General features: G+C 49.5%; 1 protein-coding gene across 2 annotated transcripts in view; it reads left to right on the top strand.

Annotated features, from left to right (window-relative positions):
• Window positions 1–2,592: 2,592 nt before the first annotated feature.
• The window catches only part of CCNJL (cyclin J like), a gene marked incomplete at both ends in the record, with an annotated part of 56,079 nt that continues 38,756 nt past the window's right edge, over window positions 2,593–19,915 (top strand). For both annotated transcript variants that reach the window (XM_080699373.1, XM_080699372.1), the window contains one exon: window positions 2,593–2,655. In XM_080699373.1, coding sequence (XP_080555499.1) covers window positions 2,593–2,655 — 63 coding nt within the window. The remainder of the gene's footprint in view (window positions 2,656–19,915) is intronic.

Genomic DNA, 19,915 nt, shown 5'->3' with positions numbered 1-19,915 from the left:
AGAGGTAGATTGCTTCTGGGTTCAGTCCTTAAAACCACACATAGCCAGGCATGGTGGCATACGCTTGTAATCCCAGCATTCAGGAGGCTGAACAGGAGGATCCCTTCCTGGATAGCCTCAGCCACTTAGTGAGGCCCTCCACAACTCAGAGAGACCTTGTTTCAAAATAAAGAATAAAAAAATAGGGCTGGGGTGTAGCTTGGAGGTAGAATGCCCTGGATTTCATCCCCAGTACTACAAAACACACACACACACACACACACACACACACACACACACGTGTGCACACGTCTTTCTTTCTTTCTTTTTTTCTTTCTTTTGTGGGTCTGAAAATGAAACCCAAGGGCATTGGATATCCGAGCTACACTTTCTGCCCTATTTTTTATTCTTTATTTTGAAACAGGGCTGCACTAAGTAGCGGAAGCTGTCTGCGAACTGCAATCTGCAATCCTCCGGTCTCAGCTTCTTGAATGCTCGGATTACAAGAGTGCGTCACCACGCCCGGTTTATACATGCCTTTCTAAAAACAATCAACTGAATTAAAAAGACACAATTTTCCATCACATGATCTTACAAGAAGGCTTTATTTTCTCTGATGGACCACATGAAGACATATTCTACAGGAACACAATAAATACCAATGACTTGCTGAATTTTCTTCTTATTATTAATTTTTGTATGGGTGTGGTGCTGGGGACGGAACCCTGGGGCATTCTACCTCCGAGCTACACCCCCAACCCTATATTATTTATTATTTACTTTTGAAATAGGGTCTCACTGAATTGCACATAGCCACACTAAGTAGCTGAGGCTGGCGGGGAACCTGTGATCCTCCTGTCTCAGTCTCCCAAGTACAGGGATTACAAGCGTGTGCCACCATGCCTGGCTTTTATTATTACTATTATTATTATTGGTACTGAGGATTGAACCCAGAGGCATTCTATCTCAGAGCTACACGCTCAGCCTTAAAAACAAAACAAGCCGGGCATGGTGGTGCACCCTTGTAATCCCAGCACTTGAGAGGCTGAGACAGGAGGAGCTCAGTTCACAGGCAGCCTCAGGTACTTAGTGAGGCCCTCTGCAACTTAGACCCTGTTTCAAAATAAAGAATAAAAAATAGCCGGGTGTAGTGACACACGCTTGTAATCCCAATACTTGAGAGGCTGAGACAGGAGAATAGTGGTTCGCGTACAGCCTCAGCTACTTAGTGAGGCCCTTTGCAATTCAGTGAGACCCTTTTTCAAAATAAAGAATAAAAAATGGGCTGGGGGGTGTAGTTCGGAGGTAGAATGCCCCTGGGTTACATCCCCAGTACCAAACAAACAAACAAAACAAAAAACAAAAAACCAGCCGGGCATGGTGGCCCACACTCGCAATCCCAGCATTTGGGAGGCTGAGACAGGAGAATTGCTGTTGGAGGACAGCCTCAGATACTACTTAGCGAGGCTCTTTTTAACTCAAGTGAGACCCTCTTTCAAAATAAAGAATAAAAATATAGGGCTAGTGGTGTAGCTCGGGGGTAAAATGCCCCTGGCTTCCATCTGCAATACCAATAAAACAAAAACAAAACCCCCCAGCACCCCCTGGGTTGCTGAGAGTCTAGCCGCAGGTCCGAGGCTGTCCTCAAACTTGCGATTCCCCGGTCTCACCCTCCCAAATCCCAGGATTACAGGTGTGCCCCACCCGGCCGGGCCTGAACTGAACCTCCTTTAGCACGAGGAACTCTTGGATAATGAGGTGTGGCTTGGGAACTGAACTGTCGTTTGGAAATTTACCTGCTTTGGGCAGGTCACGTTTAAGAAAGAAAGAATAAAATAGACCGAAAAAGCAGGTGTCTGGCTGGCGCGCGCAGGCAGAACTTTTGGGGGCGTCCAGCGCGCGCGGTCCCTGGGTGGTGCGCGCAGGTGGCGCGGGCGGAGAGCTGCCCGGGGGGCCCCCCACGATCTCGGGGGAGGTGAGAAGGCGCTTTCCGCCGGGCCGGGCAGGAGGGCGGGCAGGAAGCCGGAGCCGCGCTGGGGAAAGAAAGGCTGCAATTCCCAGCCCCCCGCCCCAGGGCGCAGGGCGCTGGCGGCGCATGCGCGAGGCCCGGCCCCCAATTCCCCCAGCGACGAGGGCGGCCGGGCGCCCCAGCTGCGAGCCGCGGCGGGACCCGGCGCTGCAGGGCGGGCGAGCCGGCTGCGGGCGCGGGGCAGCGGGGCAGCGGCCAGGACCCCAGGCCAGCCGGCCGCAGGGAGGAGCGCGGTCCCCACGCCCGGAGAGGGATGCGTGAGTGCGCCCCGGCTGGAGGGCAGGATGTGGGGCAGGACAAAGGCTGGGCGGCGGGGGAGGAGTTGGGGAGGCGAGCCCCAGCCGCGGCCGAGCTCGCGGAGCCCGCAACTTTCCGTGCAACTTTCGCAAAAGGGAAGATCAGAAGTCTTGCCCCGGGTTGCACAAGCTTCCAGGTGGCCCCGGGTCTCCCGCGGGCAGAGGGGACGGGGCACCCGGGCCGCCCCCATCCAGCTCCGCCGAGCGGGGGCCGGAGGGGCGCCGGCCGGGGTCCTGAGGTGCCCGTGTCCCCGCAGGGCGCGCGCCCGCTGCCCGGCAGCCGCGGTGATGGATGAGCCCTGGTGGGAAGGGCGCGTCGCGGCGGACGTCCACTGCGCCCTGCGCGAGAAGGTCAGTCGCTCCCGCCCCGGTCACTCGCGGGACTTGGGGTTAAAGTCTCTCGCTCTCGGCTGGGTGTCCAGGGCGTCCCGCGTGGGAACTCAGAAGTAACTCCCGGCGGCTCTCCCAAACTCCAGCCTCCACCTTCTCCCGAGCCAGAGATGGAGACTGGAGGGGGTGGAGACCCTTAGCTCGCGTTTTTCTGATGAGGAGCCCTGAGCTTCCAGCCAACTAATACCTCAAAGCAGGATTTCCCATAATATTGAGACCTCCTATTATTTTAAGTGGCATAGGCATGGACCACTAAAAAAAATCGTGTATTCATTTTAATGGGAAATTTAAAGGTACTTACCCGATATAGCTATCAGAGTGCATAAGTTCCGAATAAGACGAACGAAGCTGATTTTTCCACTTAGAATGTAGCAGAGCGTTTTAAAACTTTTTTTTTGTTTTGTTTTGTTGTCAGTAGTGAAGTGCTTGCTTAAAGTTAAGTTTATTTAAGTGAAAGTAGTAACGCGATGTAAAGAAATTTTACAGATAGAGAGGTTGAGGCAGGAGGATCACAAGCTTGAGGCCAGCCTGAACAAATTCCAGAGACCCCATCTCGAAAGGAAAAAAGCTCTGGGGATGTAGCTCATTAGTAGAGCACCCTCTGGGTTCAATCTCTAGCGCACACACAAAAATGTAAATGGTAGTACCAAGCAGGTATAGTTACGGTCAAATACACACACACACACACACACACTCATAATATCTATGTGTATGTATGTGTGTACACAAACATACACGTTTATGTATGTGGATGGAACTGAATAACTGAAATTTAAGGAACCCCGGCCTAATGGAAAAAGACTACAAAACTAGAAAGCCAGAGAGAAAACAAAACTCCCCTGCCAGCCGGCCTCCAGTGGCTCTGAAATGTGATCCTGCGCCCTCCTTCCCACCCAGAGAGAAGTGCTGGTGGCCTTGGGAAGCTGGGAGGCCCTGGAGGACTGGGAAGATTGCCTGTGTGGCCTCCCACACCACCTGGGCTGAGATGTAAGGGGGATTTGGGGAGCAGGTGTGACGCAGTGGAGTGGCGGGGTTTCTAGGGTCACCCGACAGAGTACCACAAGCTGGAGGGCTTGAAGTTCCAGATCGAGGTGTTGGCAGAAACATCCTTTCTGTCTTTCTGTCTATCTGTCTCTCTTTCTTTCTCTCTCTGCAGTACTGGGGATGGAAACCCAGAGACATTCTACCTCCAGGCTACAACCCCAGCCCTGTTTTTTTATTCTGTTTTGAAACAGGGTCTCACTCGGTTGCAAAGGGCCCAAGTAGCTGAGGCTGGCTGCAAACCTCTATCCTCCTGTCTTAGCCTCCCAAAAAGGTGGGATTACAGGCATGTGCCATCACACCTGGCTTTTTCTGACTTTTTAATGGTGCTGGGGATTGAACCCAAGGGCATTCTACCTCTGAGCTACACCCCCAAGACCAATTTTACTTTTTATTTGGGAACAGGGGTCTCAAATTGCTGGGGGTCTTGCTTAATTGCTGAAGCTGTCTTTGCACCCGCGATCCTCCTGTCTCAGCCTCTCACTTACTGGGATTGCAGGCGTGCACCACCATGCCCAGCTTGTTTCTCTCTCGTTTTGGTAGCTGTGGCAACTTGGCAGTCCCTGGCTCCTAGTCCCCTCGGTCCACTCCATCCCCCCGGGGTCTGTATCTCTCTTTTCTCTTCTTAGCACACCCACCCTCATGCAGGATGACCTCATTCTAATTTAATCACATCTAAAAAACCCTGTTTCCAAGTAAGGTCACATTCTGAGGTTCTAGGTGAACACAAATGTGGTGCTATTCAACCTAGTACGTGGAGGGAGATGTCTTCTAGTGGGGGTGCCGGGGTCCCTGCCCTGGACAGGGCCCATATTCAGCACACCTGTACTGCGTGTCCCAGGAACTCTGCGTAAAGAGTCGCCAGCTTCCTCGGGAGCGGCTGCCCTCCAGCCTGATGAAGGTTCCTCTTCTCTTTCCTTTTACCTGCTGGCCTGGCCTGTCTGCTGTTGCTTTTCTGTGCTGTAGGCTTCCCCTGTTGCTTTGATCTTTGCAGAGCAGAATGGCCACAGTGTGTGCCCATTAGCCATCTGGAGCAGAACACCAGTCCTTGGTGGTTCCGATCAGCAGGGGCAGTGGTGTGCGGTGCTAGGCCCGGAGTGTGGTCTGGGCCCTTTTCTGGAAGTGGTATCTGAATGGAGCTAGTGAAGGCTGATTGGTTCACGGTTCCTAGTTTCTGCTCAAAGCTTGGGAGAAATGCCTTTGACCTAGAGGAAAGTATTTCTGAGAGCAATATAAACTCAGTTCAATTACCTGAAAAGCGCCAGCCTTTTACCTATAAACAAAAGTGCTCTGGAGTCCTCCAGCTGTGCAGAGAAGGTATTTCCCCATGACCTGTGCTGTACCTGGGCCATCTTTATTAGTTTAGTCTTGGCCGCCCCATGAGGAAGTCAGGAATGTCCCAGTTTTACAGGTTAGCAATAGAACATGCCCAGGGTCACCTGTGACTTGAAGCTGGTCTTATTAGGTCAAATTCCAAGTATCTGTGTTTATGATATCCCACCTCCCCCAAATACTGCTAATTGTTTTTCTCCTGTTTCTTCCCCCTTGTCAAAGAGAAAGAAGTTTTTCAAACAATTGTTTGCAAAGAGAAGTGTAGACTGGAGGGAATCCAGGATCCCACTTCGCCTCTGCTTTTTTTTTTTTTTTTTTTTTTTTGCGGGTCTGGGGATGGAACCCAGGGGCATTCTACCTCTGAGCTACACCCCCTGCCCTATTTCTTATTCTCTATTTTGAAACAGGGTCTCACTAAGTAGCTGAGGCTGTCCGCGAACCGTGATCCTCCTGTCTCAGCCTCCCGAATGCTGGGATTACAAGCGTGCGCCACCACACCCGGCAGGCTCTACTTTCTTGAGGAATGAAAGTTGGACCTTTGTTTCTCCCAGACGGGGTAATTTTTTATTAAACACACCTACTCTGCTAATGCATTCCTACCTTGGTAGGATGATTTTTCAAGTGTCTGGCACACAAGTAGACACCTGTTCTTTGATGAACATTGCCATATAAATACAAAGTATGTTTGCAAAAATGCTGTGTAATTGTCAGAAACCACTAGCATTTATCCTCATAGGACCGAGGCAGGAGGCAGAGCTGGGATCCCCAAGACAGTGGGAGCCCCACTTTCATCAGATGGGAAATTCCCCTCTACCATCAGTGCATAAAAATCTAACATTGTGGAAGTGGGTCTTGGTGTTGGATGCAAACTAGTAACGGCGGCAGACCCCTGAGCGGCTTCTCTGTTTTTAAACCTGGCTGCCTGGGCCTTTCTTACCATAGTAGCCAGAATTTTAGATTGTGTCTCCTCCTTCAATGCCGTCCTGTTTCACTTACAGGTAAAATTCCCGGTGTGTACCCCTGGGGCACCTGGCACCGTCTGCCCTCACCTACTCTTCTGCATTGTCTCCTGCTCCCCTCTGTACCCTTCATTCTCTCCTCCTCCTCCTCTTCTTCCTCCTCCTCCTCCTTCTCCTTCTCCTCCTCTTCCATGCAGGGGATCGAACCCGGGGCCTGGCACACGCCAGGCAAGCACTGTATCCCTGAGCTGCGCCCCAGCTTCATTCGTTGCTTTGAGCCACACCGGCCTGTCTGTTCCTTAGACAGATCAAGCTCGCCCAGCCTTAGGGCCTCTGCATCGGCTCTTTTATTTGGAATCTTATTTCGAGTCTCAGTCTATACCATGGTTGCCCCCCAGTTTATTACTCCCTCTCCTCTGTCAGATCTGCTTTGTTTTCTTTATAGCGTTCATCAGTATCAGAAATCATTCACTATTTCTTTGCTACCTTTCCCTCCACGCTAGACTATGTGCTCCTTGAGGATAGGCCTGTGCGGTGTTCAGGGCCGAGATTAGGCTTCCCGGCGTGTGGGGGATGATGAATAAATCAGGCTCCTAAGTAGCTGAGGCTGGCTTTGAACCTGTGCATTGAAGCTCCTATAAGCTGGGGAGCGATGCACCGTAGGAATGCAAGGTTGGTGGGAGGATCCTCACCGTGGAGGCCGAGGTACATGGCAGGCACCCTGCGTTTCCACCCTTGACGGCTGCGTGGGAGGCCCGTGACCCGCTTCATGTAGGGAGTGCTCGGGATAAGTCTTGGGCTGTGTGGCCACCCGCCCCGGGGTCCGTAGCTGTAACTGGCTGTCGTTGTAATAAAGACATTCTTGGCTCTTTGGACCTTTGGACCAGCGATGGAATTGAAGTCCAAAGAGATAGTTGTTTGCCAGAAGCAGTGTACCTGTTGAGGGCTGGGACCCCAGAGTGGAGACCTGTCTTCACTAGCCTAGCAAAAGCATCCGACTTGTGATTGGGAGGCATGGACCCTTCCCTGGCCCCAATGTCTCTGGAGAATTATCTCCATCTCCCCTGTCCACCTACCTCTCCCTGCCAAGCCCTTCAATTCCAATTGTATTTATTTATTTGTTTATTTATTTATTTATTTATGTTTTGCAGTACTAGGGATAGAACCCAGGGGCATTCTACCTCCAAGCTATACCCCCAGCCCTATTTTTTATTCTTTATTTTGAAACAGGGTCTTACTGAGTTGCAAAAGGCCTAAGTAGCTGAGGCTGTCTGCGAACCCCTATCCTCCTGTCTCAGCCTCCCAAATGCTGGAATTACCAGCGTGTGCCACCACGCCCAGCTTCAATTCTTTCTTTGATCATCAGCCTTCCTGGTCCTGTAGCTTGTGGAACCACCCTCCCTCTGGCTCCTCCTCTGGGGCCTTTCTGCTGGGGAGGATGCCAGTGATACTGCTGCACCTGGTCGGCCTTTCTCTCTCTCTCTCTCTCTCTCTCTCTCTCTCTCTCTCTCTCTCTCTCTCTCTCTCTCTCTTTTTCTTTCTGGTGGTACTGGGAATTGAGCCCAGGGACATTTTATCTCCAAGCTACACCTCCAGCCCTATTTTGTTTTCTAAACAGGTGTCACTAAGTTGCTGAGGCTGGCTTTGAACCTGCATCCTCCTGTCTCGGCTTCCCAAGTACTGAGATTACAAGTGTGTGCCACCACACCCGGCTTGTTTATTTTTGAAACTAGGTCTCACTAGGTTGATGTGTCTTACTACTTGCTGAAGCTGTCCTAGAATCTGTGATCCTCCTGTCTCAGCCTCCCGAGTACTAGGATTACGGGCGTGCACCACCACGCCTGGTTGGAACCAGGTTTCTCACTTGCTACCCTGTACCCCTTGACCTTCCTCACTGAATGTGAGGAAAGAGCACATCATTCTCACCAGGTGACAGGGAGGAGGCTGTTACTGGTGTTGGTCTTTTTTGTTGTTGTTGTTGTTTTTTGGCCATACTGGCAATGGAACCTAGGGGCATTGTACCCCCAAGCTACACCCCATTCCTATTTTTATTCTTTGTTTTGTTTTTTGTTTTTGCGGGTCTGGAGATGGAACCCAGGGGCATTCAACTCCAAGCTACACCCCTGCCATATTTTTTATTCTTTATTTTGAAACAGGGTCTCACTAAGTTGCGGAGGGCCTCACAAAGTAGCCAAGGCTGTCTGTGAACCGCGATTCTCCTGTCTCAGCCTCCCGAATGCTGGGATTACAAGCCTACACCAATATGCCCGGCTTTGTTACTGGTATTTTTTCTGATAACCAGGTCTATGCTACCATGAGTATCCAGATTAAAACCTGGAACCATTTTTTTTCTTCAGAAAGATGCATCCACCTGTGTGTAGAAAGTCTTGAGTCCAAGAATGAACAGGTTTGGGCAAGTCTGGAGTCCCCACGAAGTAGTCAGGGCAGGGGATGACACTTCCCCATCCTTCTGGCTGTCTGGCCTCTCTTCCCTCTGCCTGACCACTAGTCCGTGAGCACCTTGCAAGCGTGTGTGGGCTTTGTGCTTTGGCATTTCTAGGTAGAGTTGGGACCACTGAGGCACCAGATGCAGGTACAGATATGGAGGAAGGGATCAGGCCCCGTGGACCTCCGCACACGTGGAATGGCTGTGCAGAGCCCTTCCCAGGAGCCTAGGTCAGGTCACTTGCCCTGCATCCCGCCTGGTTCATGCACAGCGTTCGCTGTGATGTTGGGCACAGGACCCAGGGGAGGACACCTGGCTGGTGTCCTGCACACCTGCACACTGCTCCCGGATAATACTGGGCGGGGGCTTGGAAAACCAGTTACCCACAAGGGCAGGTTTATGGCCAGGACCAAAGTACGGCTTGAGGATCTTAGGAACATTGAGCCCTGGTTGCATTTATTTTTTCTTGGGTTTTATCGCCAGATGAGCTGCAGAAATAGGACTTTCTCTTGTTTTCTTCTGGCTTGTGCTCATTTGACACAGAGTTCTTACTCTCCCAGTAGGAGGGAGTGCGTGTGTTGCTAAGAAAAGAAAATGGCTAAGGAATCCCGCACCACTGTGATTTAAGACTTTCTGACCTGGAAGATTTTTGGAGGGCTTGAGGTTAAAAATGGATCCCTCCCAAGGCCATTTTTTGTTTTGTTTTGTTTTGTTTTGTGGGACTGGGGATGGAACGCAGGGGCATTTGACCTCCAAGCTATACCCCCTGCCCTGTTTTTTATTCTTTATTTTGAAACAGGGTCTCACTAAGTTGCAAAGGGCATCACTAAGTAGCTGAGGCTGTCTGCAAACCGCGATCCTCCTGTTTCAGTCTCCCAAATGCTGGGATTACGAGCATGCGCCACCATTTCCCAGCTAAATTATTATTATATTTTAGTACTGGGGATTGAGCCCAGAGGCATTCTATCTCTGAGCTACACCCCCAGCCCTATTCTATTTTTATTTTGAAACAGGGTCTCCCTAAATTTTTGTTGAAGCTGTCCTTGAACCTGTGATCCTCCCAAATTCAGCAAGCCAGGCGTTGGTGGCCCACACTTATAATCCCAGCATTTGGGAGGCTGAGACCCGGAGGATCACGTACAAGGAACACGCCAAATTGCAAAGGTCATTGAGCTGCCCCAGAAAGCTTACCCAGCCTGGATGGAAGACGGATGGAGAAGAACCGAAAGCTGCACATGGGGTCGGGAGCTGTCACTTAAGGTGGCTGTGGCCTTGAGGCTCCTGACTCCGGGGCCTCCCCCCCCCCGTAGCTTGAAAGACACTAACGGCAAAATCAAATGACGGCTTGGCACTAAATAGCAAAGCACGCTGTGTGCGCACGCAGGTCGCGCAGGTGAGACGCTATCACGGTGGAAGAAGCGGACTTAGGGTCAAAGGTTTCTTTTGATCTGTAGCACCTGCCTCCCAGGTGGCCCAGGGAAGGGAGAAGGGAGTGGGGTGGACGTGTGTGTGTGTGTGTGTGTGTGTGTGTGTGTGTGTGTGTGTGTGTGTGTGTGTATGTGCGCGCGCGCGCGCATGTGCACCTAGTCAACCTCCGGGCCTCCAGAGCGGGTGAGGAAGGGCAAGGCTGGCACCAGGTCATCTGGGGAAGCCTGTGCTCTGGGGAGGGAGGGCCGGGAGCTGGCCCGGAGCCCTGCCCTTCACTCCTTTGTCTTCCTAAATCGCTCAGCCCTTGGCCAAAGGGATCACAGCCGACAGTTCTCCACCGACAGTTCTCCAGTGTATCTGAGCACCTGGCAGAAGGAGCGACAGCGTGGGTTGTGTTACACACACACACACACACACACACACACACACACATTGTTAAGGAACCTACAAAAATAAATACAAGCAAACAGAGGAAAGTAAGATTCCCCTCCTAGTCCCACTACTTGAAAATGATCTCTGTTGACGTTTGATGTCTGTTTTTATGTAAGCATGCGGTCACAAGGCATTTTTATTTTAGAATTTTTGTTTGTTTGTTTTTAGTAAACATAGGAAATATCACCTGGGCATGGCATTTCACTACTTGGGAGGCTGAGGCTGGAGAATCACAAGTCTGAGGACAGCCTTAGCAATGCAGCAGACTTGCAGCAACCTCGGGAGACCCTGCTTTGAAACTACAAATAAAATGGGTTGGGGGGTAGCTCAGTGGTGCAGTGCTATTGGGTTTAATCCCCGGGGTGTGTGTGTGTGTGTGTGTGTGTGTGTGTGTGTGTGTGTGTGTGTGTGTGGTCTCTTTCTCTTCCATGCATGCACACACAGAAATTATTATCTTAAAATTTTGTTTTATTTCCCATATTCATCTTTTCACATTATTCTCTCTACCTAATTCCCAATTGTTGTATACTAGCAAAAAATTAGCAATAACAGACTGTGTTTGTTTGGGGTAGATGACACATGGACATGGTTTGTAAAATGCTATATAAAAGGATAGTGAAAAGGTTTGCTTCTGTTCTTGTGTTGATCTCAGTTTCTCATGAATCCTCTGAGTTGTATGGTGCACAAATTGTGTGTGTTTTGACACAAGCGCTAGTATAATTTACACACTTTGCTTTATCATTTCATTATTTTAACATTTGCATTTAATAATGTAGATTTTTAAAAAATATATAGCACTTCATTTGCACACTTTAAAAATTGTAAGTACAATTTATAATACAGTTCTGTAAAACTGAAAGAACTGTCAGGGGCAGGGAAGGGTGATACCTTCTTTTGATACTTCTGTAACTTAATTTTTGCTTTAACTGTGTGTACTACATCACTTTTGAATGGCACTTTTTTTTTTCTTGGGACTTGGGATATAGAAGTCAGGGGCCTTCTACCTTCAAGCTACACCCCCAGGCTGATTTTTTATTCTTTATTTTTGAAACAGGGTCTCACTAAGTTGCAGATCGCCTCACTAAATAGCTGATCCTGGCTGTGAATCTGCGATCCTCCTGTCTCAACCTCCCTGTACTGGGATTAGAAGTGTGCGCCACCATGCCGGGCTTTATTTTATTCATTTATTTTGAAACAAGGTCTCACAACTTGCTGAGGCTTCCTCCAACCTGCTCCTGTCTCAGCCTCCCAAGTACTGAGATTACAAGTGTGTGCAGCTACTATTTATTTTTTAAGAATTATATCCAGAACCAGCAAAGTCACCAGGAAGCAGGCATTTTGCCATACCACTGGTGCAAGTGTAAAACGGTACAACTTCTTGGGAATTTATTAGTTAAGCTGACATGCAAAGTTTTAAAAATCATACTGTGTGACCAGCAATTCCATTTTTGGAATTTATTCCTATGAGGATATTTACAGATCCGGGGCAAGAACCACCACCAGGGTGCTCTGTAAGATTAACTGGTACATTAGACACATCCAACATTCAATGGGGGGGGGGGGGTGAACAAGTTGGATGGTGCCTCGTAGCCAGGCATTGTGGTGCACCCTTGTAATCCCAGTACTTGGGAGGCTGAGACCGGAGGATCACAGGTTCACGGCCAGCCTCATCTACTTAGTGAGTCCCTCAGCAACTTAGTGAGATCTTGTTTCAAAATAAAGAATAAAAAAATAGGGCTGAGGATGTAGCTTGGAGTTAGAAAGAATACCCCTGAGTTCAATTACTGGCAACACATACACACACACACACACACACACACACACACACACACACATACACACAGATATCTCATTGACTGTGTTTAGAAAGATTAGGAACCCAGAGCAGGAAAGCCACTAGAGGATGGACAGACAAGGGAAAGGGCCTTCTCTAATCCTTTTCACAATCCGTGGACCCCTGTCCGCATCAGGGAACTAGCCCGAGACTCCTGTGTGGGGCTGGGTGAGGGCTGTTGAGGGGACCTGCCTGGAAAACTCCTGCCCCTCGTAGGCCTGGCATCACAGCGTATGCCGCTCCTGCCCGCCCTCCAGCTGGTGCCACTTGGTAACAGAATCCTTTGGAGGTGTAATTTGAATTGCCCTGAGGCACTGGGTCCTTTTCAGGTCGTTGGAACAGATGGTGAAAGAACCCGGGCTTGTCCGTCCGAGAGGGACATCTACACTGTTCGACCGGCTACCTAGTCCAGAAGTGGTCACCTGGTGACTGGGTGGGGGTTGGGCGGAGACGAGGAGGGAGGACAGCGTACAAAACAGAAGCCTTAGGGATGGATCGCGTCGGTTATTGCAAGGCAGAGTTGGAATAAGCTTCAGTGTCCATCAAAACGGAGCTGGTTCCACTGTGGTCCATCCATATATTGAAGGATGATGGAGTCATCAGATATGCCATGGCATGGTCGGCAGCCTTTTCCTGCACCGCAGTTTATATTCGTGGTCATCATAAAATATTCACAATGCCGGGCGTGGTGGCGCACACTTGTAATCCCAGCATTCGGGAGGCAGAGACCGGAGGATCGCGGTTCGCGGACAGCCTTGGCTACTTAGTGAGGCCCTCAGCAACTCAGTGAGACCCTGTTTCAAAAAATAAAAAGACTGAAATATAGGGCTGGGGGTATAGCTTTGAGGTAGAATTCCTCTGGGTTCCATCCCTAGTTCTGAAAAAAAAAAAAATTGAAACAATTGAGAGTACCTCTGACTTTCTGGAGTTAACCACTGTTTTTTTTTCTTAACTTTTTATTATAGAAATTTCTAAATGTTATTTAAAAGTAAAGCTGAGCATGGCGGCGAATGCTTGTAATCCCAGCATTTGGTAGGCTGAGACAGGAGGATTGTATTTTACAGACAGCCTCAGCTACTTAGTGAGGCCCTTAGTGAGACCCTGTTTCAAAATAAAAAATAATAGGGCTGGGAGGTAGAATTCCTCTGAGTTCCATCCCCAGTACCACAAAATAAATAAATAAAAAATAAATAATAAAGAAATAAATAATAAAAGTAGAGAAAATTAAGTAGAGTGATTTCTCCCGGGGCCCCCCACCCAGGTTCAGTATCTGATTCATTCCTTCCCCAGCCTTAAATATCAAGTAACAGGTAAGGCTTTTTAAAAGTGTAACGCTGCCATTATCACACCTAACAGAATTGCCAGAAACTTATTGATATCTTCTGTTGTCCATCCCATATTGAATTGTCTCAAAAAAAAAAAAAATGGCCTCTGTAGTTAGCTAGACTTGGTGATAAGCCCCTGCAGACCCGGCTACCCTGGACGCTGAGGCAGGAAAATCCCTGGAGCACAGGAGTTCAAGGCCAGCCTGGGCAACACAGCGAGACCCCATCTCTTAAAATAACAAAAACCCACAACCTTTTATAGGTGATTTGTTCACATCGTAATCCAGATAAGGTCTATGCTTTTTTTTTTTTTTTTTTTTTTTTTTTTTTTTTTTTTTTTTTTTGCGGTACTGGGGATAGAACCCAGGGGCATTCTACTTCTGAGCTACACCCCCAGCCCTATTTTTTCTTCTTTATTTTGAGTTGCAAAGGGCCTCACTAAGTAGCTGAGACTTGCTGCAAACCCAGATCTTCCTGTCTCAGCCTCCCAAATGCTGGGGTTACAAGCACATTCCACCACGCCCGGCTATGCATCCCTTTTTTTTCCGGGCCTGGGGATTGAACCCAGAGACATTTGACATCCAAGCTAAACCCCCTGCCCTATTTTTTATTCTTTATTTTGAAACAGGGTCTTAATAAATTGCGGAGGGCCTAAGTAGCTGAGGCTATCCGCGAATCGCGGTCCTCCAGTCTCAGCCTCCAGAATACTGGGATTACAAACAGCATGCTCCACCACGCCCGGCTCCTTTTTTTTTTTTTTTTTTTTTTTAATGTGTCCTAATTATTTTGCTCTCTAATGGCCCCTTCCCCTGCCATACCCATATGTTTTTTTTTTTTTCTCTCCATGCCACTGATCTTCAGAGAAGCCGGTACACTCACCCTGAGAAGCATCCGGTTCTGATTTGACCTGCCCCGTCTCCTACTCTTACCCCCGTAGGATTATAAAGTGCTTTAACCATTTGCAAACGGGCTTTGGTCTCGCTCGCTGCGCACGGCCGTCCCCGGCTCACCGACAAGCTCAGGGCTGAGCCCCTCACGATGTGTTCTCAGACTCCCCATGATTCCTAAACACTTAGCACAGCCTGTACTTGGACACTGTCTTCCACGATCACCCGATGCCATCTGATTGCCCTCCTAGCTGGCAGGCTCACGACTGCCCTTTCTCAGCTGGTCACGGTTGCTCCAGGGCCCTCCGCTGGGCACGCACACCACGCACGCCTTGTCTTTCTGGACATCCCAGTCTCAGCAGTCTGGTGGGCAGGTGTATTGCTGCCTGTAACTCCACCTTGCTGGTGGAGAAACAGCCCCAGGAGCTTAAGTACATAGCCCGAGCCCCCGTGAAGTGGGAGAGCGGGGGCCTCCAAGCCTCGCCATCTGCCGTCCCCAGAGTGTGACCGGAGCCAAGGTACACACGAGGCAGAGAAGCTCCCGCACACCTGGGCGATCGATGGTGAAACACAACATCCCTCACAGCCAGGGCGGTCCCCCAGCAAGACAGGAAGCAGCGATGGACTGTCAGTCTCTCCTTTTGAGTGAACTCTCGGTTCTTAAATTATTTCAAACTTAGGAGAGAGTTGCAAGCCGAGTTTACAGTTTGGTGGACACTTAACACATTTGCCTTATCATTTTCTTTTCCTGTGTTTACACTTTTCTTTTCCTAAGCCCAGTTGCAGAAAGAAGGCCCCATTAGCCGGGCGTGGTGCCACACGTTTGTGATCCCAGTACTTGAGAGGCTGAGACAGGAGGGTCGCGGGTCCAAAGCCAGCCTCGGTGACTTAGGGAGGCCCTCAGCAACCTAGTGAGACCCTAGTTCCAAAGGAGAAAAAAAATTGAGCTGGGGGTGTAGCTTAGAGGTAGAATGGTTCTGGGTTCAATCCCCAGTACCAAAAAAAAAAAAAAAAAAAAAGGAAAAATAAGGAATGAAGAAATAATTCCCCATTATACCTTAATAATTCAGTTTGTTTCTCATGATATTTTCTAAGATGGGCCATAAAGTTGTTTCTAGGGGGACTTTCTTCCTTTTTTCCTCTCTTTTTGTACTGGGCATGATTGAACCTTGAGGTGTTCTACCTCCAAGCTGCACTCCCAGCCCTTTTTTTTTTTTTTTTTTTTTTTTTTTTTTTTTTTTTTTGCAGGTCTGGGGATGGACCCCAGAGACATTCGACCTCCGAGCTATCCTCCCTGCCCTATTTTTTATTCTTTATTTTGAAATGGGGTTTCACTGAGTTGCAGAGGGCCTCACTAAGTTAGCTGAGGCTGTCCGTGAACTGTAATCCTTCAGGTTTCAGCCTCCCTAATGCTGGGATTACAAGCGTGCACCACCACGCCCGGCTCTCTATTATTTTTTATTTTTTGAAACAGATCTAGCTAAGTTGCTGAGGTTGTTCTCAAATCTGCAGTCCTCCTGTCTCAGCCTCCTAAGTATTGAGACTACAGGTGTGCGCCACCACACCAGGCTCTGGGAGGAAATTTTGTCAGACAACTAGAGACATCTTTCCGGAGATCCCCCAAGGAGCACATCTGGAGAGGGGGCTCCGCATCCTGGCCACACAGCAGCCTGAAGCCTGGAGGAGGCAGAGTTTGGGCTTATTTCCTTGGTCCATCCCCTTGGCTGGGTGACACTCCGTGCCTGCACTGCTAGGTAGACTGTCTAGATGATCAGCTTTCATTACTGTGACACTATAGCCGGGACAGTCAACTTCTGGGAGAAAAGGTGGCTTTTGGCTCATGGTTTCAGAGGGTTCGATTCATGATCGGCCGGCGGAAGCAGCTGTGACCTGCACAGCTAACAGTTCCTGTCTAAAGCTTTTCAAGATAAAGGGGCAGGGCGTGGGGGCGCACGCTTGTAATCCCATGCTTGGGAGGCGGAAGCAGGAGGATCGCAATCATGCAGGTTTGAAGCCAGCCGTGCTGGCTTAAGAGACCCTGTTTCCAAATAAAATTATAAAATAGGTCTAGGAGTGTAGCCCAGAGGTAGAAGGGTTTCTAGGAACCCCAGTACCACCAAAAAAAAAAAAAAAAAGGATAAAGGGATCTGGCTTTTGGTACAGTGATTATCAGTGTGAGCTTTGGAGCAGGGTGCCCACTAGCTGTGTGGTCATGGCAGAAGGTCGTGGTGGGACAAGATGTACCCTTCCAGGGCACATACCCAGGGTCTACTTTTCCCAGTAGGTGCCACCTCCTAACAGCCCCTTCATCCAGGAACTCTTCAGTGGGTGAATCCCCTGATGAGGCTAGCACTCGCAGAATCCAGTCAGTTCCCCAGATCCCTACCTCTCAACCCCTCTGGGCCAGGGACCAGGCCTTTCACACATGTGCCCTTGGGGATATCCCAGATCCAACTGGAACATGGCTTAGTCATGCAGTCCTTTAACAAACCCATCTATAACCCGCGGTGCCGTGGGAGGTTCTGCCAGGAGAAACCACCACCCAGACTTCCCTGGGGGTCCTTACCATAGCTGAGGACATCGCCCTGGAAAGCCCCTTACAGCTACCTTATGGCCATAGTGGCTGGTAATGATGATCTACCTTTAATAGGTGGGTGCGTACCATGTGCTAAGAGCTTGTGTTCTCTGCTAGTAGCTGAGCAATCTCTTGTAAAAGGTCCTATAACAATCTCAATTTTACAGATCCAACATGCTAAGTTCACAGTTAAATAACTTAGCAGAGACCACACAGCTAGTGGGCAACCTGCCCCAAAGCTCACACTGATAATCACTGTACCAAAAGCCAGATCTATTTATTTATTTATTTATTTATTTATTTATTTATTTATTTATTTTGGTGGTACCGGGGTTCCTAGAAACCCTTCTACCTCTGGGCTACACTCCCAGACCTATTTTATATTTTTATTTGAAAACAGGGTCTCTTAAGCCAGCACGGCTGGCTTCGAACCTGCGTGATCGCGATCTTCCTGTTTCCGCCTCCCAAGCACGGGGATTACAAGCATGTGCCCCCACACCCTGCCCCTTTATCTTGAAAAGCTTTAGACAGGAACTGTTAGCTGTGCAGGGTGGCACACACCTATAGTCCCAGAACTTAGGGGGCTGAGACAGGAGGAGCACGGGTTTGAGGCCAACCTCAGCAACTTAGCGAGATCCTGTTTCAAAATAAAATATAGGCCGGGTGTGGTGGTGTGCTTGTAATCCCAGCATTTGGGAAGCTGAGACAGGAGGATCATGGTTCTCAGACTGCCTCAGCTACTTAGTGAGGCCCTTTGCAACTCAGTGAGACACTATTTCAAAATAAAGAATAAAAAATAGGGCCGGGGGTACCCGAGCTACTTGTGGAATGTTCCTGGGTTCCATCCCCAGTACCACAAAACTAAAAAATAAAGGGCTGGGGATGTAGCTCCGAGGTAGAATGCCTCTGGGTTCAATCTTAAATATTCTCCTCCCCAAAAAGAGGGTGTGTTGTTGGATAAAGGTTTAGAAAAAGAGCAGAGGCAGAGAAACCGGAGGAGGAAGTCCTGCCAGGGCCAAGGGCACTTGCAATGGCCACACATCTGGAGGAGGGCGGCGAGGGCTGGTTTGGGGACTGAGGGAAGGGCAGGGAATGGACCAGAAGCACTGGCTTTGGGGATACTGGGTCTCCCTGGAAGTTTAAATTCTGAGAGCAGGAGACCTGTGGGAGGGGGCCCAGCTCCTTGGAAATAAACCCAGTCATCTGATGATACAGCGATCCAGGGCAATGATCCAGGGCAGTGACCCGGAGCCAGGAGGAGGACTGGGGACTCGCGAGGTTCTGGCACTAGGGTCAAGAGGACCAGTTAGACCCGAGTGAAATGTCACGTTACTCCCCTCTTGGAACAAGTAGCCCCAGAGCTGAGCTTGATCGGCATTTCTTTACAGTGCACGTTTTTCCTGGAGATTCTTCCTGGAGAATCTCAGAAATGTTAGTGCCTTGTAATCTCGAAGGACGGGCTGCCCTCCGTGAAGGGAGCTGCTGTGTCCCGGTGCCTGGGACGTCCAGGGGCCTTGAGCACGTTATCTCATTTGATTACTGAAGCTTCTGCAGATGAGAAAGGTCGCGTCAACCCACTGACCCGGCGCACAGTTCTTGACTGTCAGCACCTGTTCATTTTCTATACGGCACGTTTCTGTTGAGCAACTGTGTGCCGAGCTCTGTGCAAGCCCCGGATTTTGAACATAACAAACTTCTTTACCTTTGTCCTGGGATTACAGATGTGCACCACCACACCTGGCTTAGAGGGAGTTTTAAAAGGGGTTCCAGGAGATTCTAATGCATGTAGTCAACTAACTGTCTTATTTATTTATTTATTTATTTATTTATTTATTTATTTTTGCATGGCTGGGGGTTGAACCCAGGGGTATTCTACCTCTGAGTCCTGTTTTTTTTTATTTTGAAACAGTGTCTCACAAGCCAGGTATGGTGGAGCTTGTGATCTTAGTACTTAGGAGCTGAGACAGGAGGTAGGTTCTGGGGCAGCCACAGCTACTTAGTCAGGCCCTCTGCAACTTATAAGAGACCCTGTTTCAAAATAAAGAGTAAAATATAGGCTGGTGGGAGGAATGGGGCCGGAATTGGGTAAGGGCTAATTGGGTTATGTGTGATGTGTGCCTCCACCATCTTGTGCCCTATTAAGATGTATGACCACAATGCACAAATAAAAATATATATAAAATATTATTAAAAATAAATAATAGGGCTGGAGTATAGGTTAAAGGTAGAATGCCACGGGGTTCCATTGTCTGTATAAAACAAAACAAAAAAACAGGGTCTCACTAAGTTACAAAGGGCCTCACTAAGTAGCTGAGGCTGTAATAACACCTGCAATCCTCCTGTCTCAGCTTCCCAAGTACTGGGATTCCAAGTGTGCACCACCACGCCCGGCTGACCACCCTTTGAGAAACCCTGGACCATAGATAGACATTAGCAGCATCCTGGCCGGGGCATAGTGTTAGTGGTTACCTTACTATCTTTTTGGACTCCGCATTCGAGTCAAGTGGTCCAGGAGAAACCACCAGAAGGAATCTAGAAATGGGAGGCAGGGCTGGGAGTAAGAGCCACCTGTGAGTGGTGACCCTGGGCCTGGGCTCACTCAGCTCAGTGGTCGAGCTCTGGCCTAACACGCCCTGGCTTCCATCCCCAAGGTAGCAAAAAGAAAAACCAAGAGTAGAAACCCAGGGCAAAAGAAAGAAGCGATCCCTGAGTCACACTTATTAGCACAGAAGGTGGCGGGCGTGACATGACCCTGCCCAGAGACAGTGGGGGAGCGAGGGGACCCCGTCCAGGTGTGAGGGTGTGGTGCTACCAGGATGTCAGCCGGAGGGGAGAACTTCATGGACCTGGGCGTAACCAGGCCCTGGCTGTCTGTGGGGTGTCTGGAGGGCTCCGGAGCATGGCCAGGACGGGGGACCGGCGGTCACTGTGGGTGCCTGGCCGCTGTAGCTGAGTTCTGCAG

Source organism: Muscardinus avellanarius (genome assembly GCF_963383645.1).
Source record: "Muscardinus avellanarius genome assembly, chromosome: 7".
Taxonomy (NCBI): domain Eukaryota; kingdom Metazoa; phylum Chordata; class Mammalia; order Rodentia; family Gliridae; genus Muscardinus; species Muscardinus avellanarius.
This window is presented reverse-complemented; position numbering and strand designations above follow the sequence as displayed.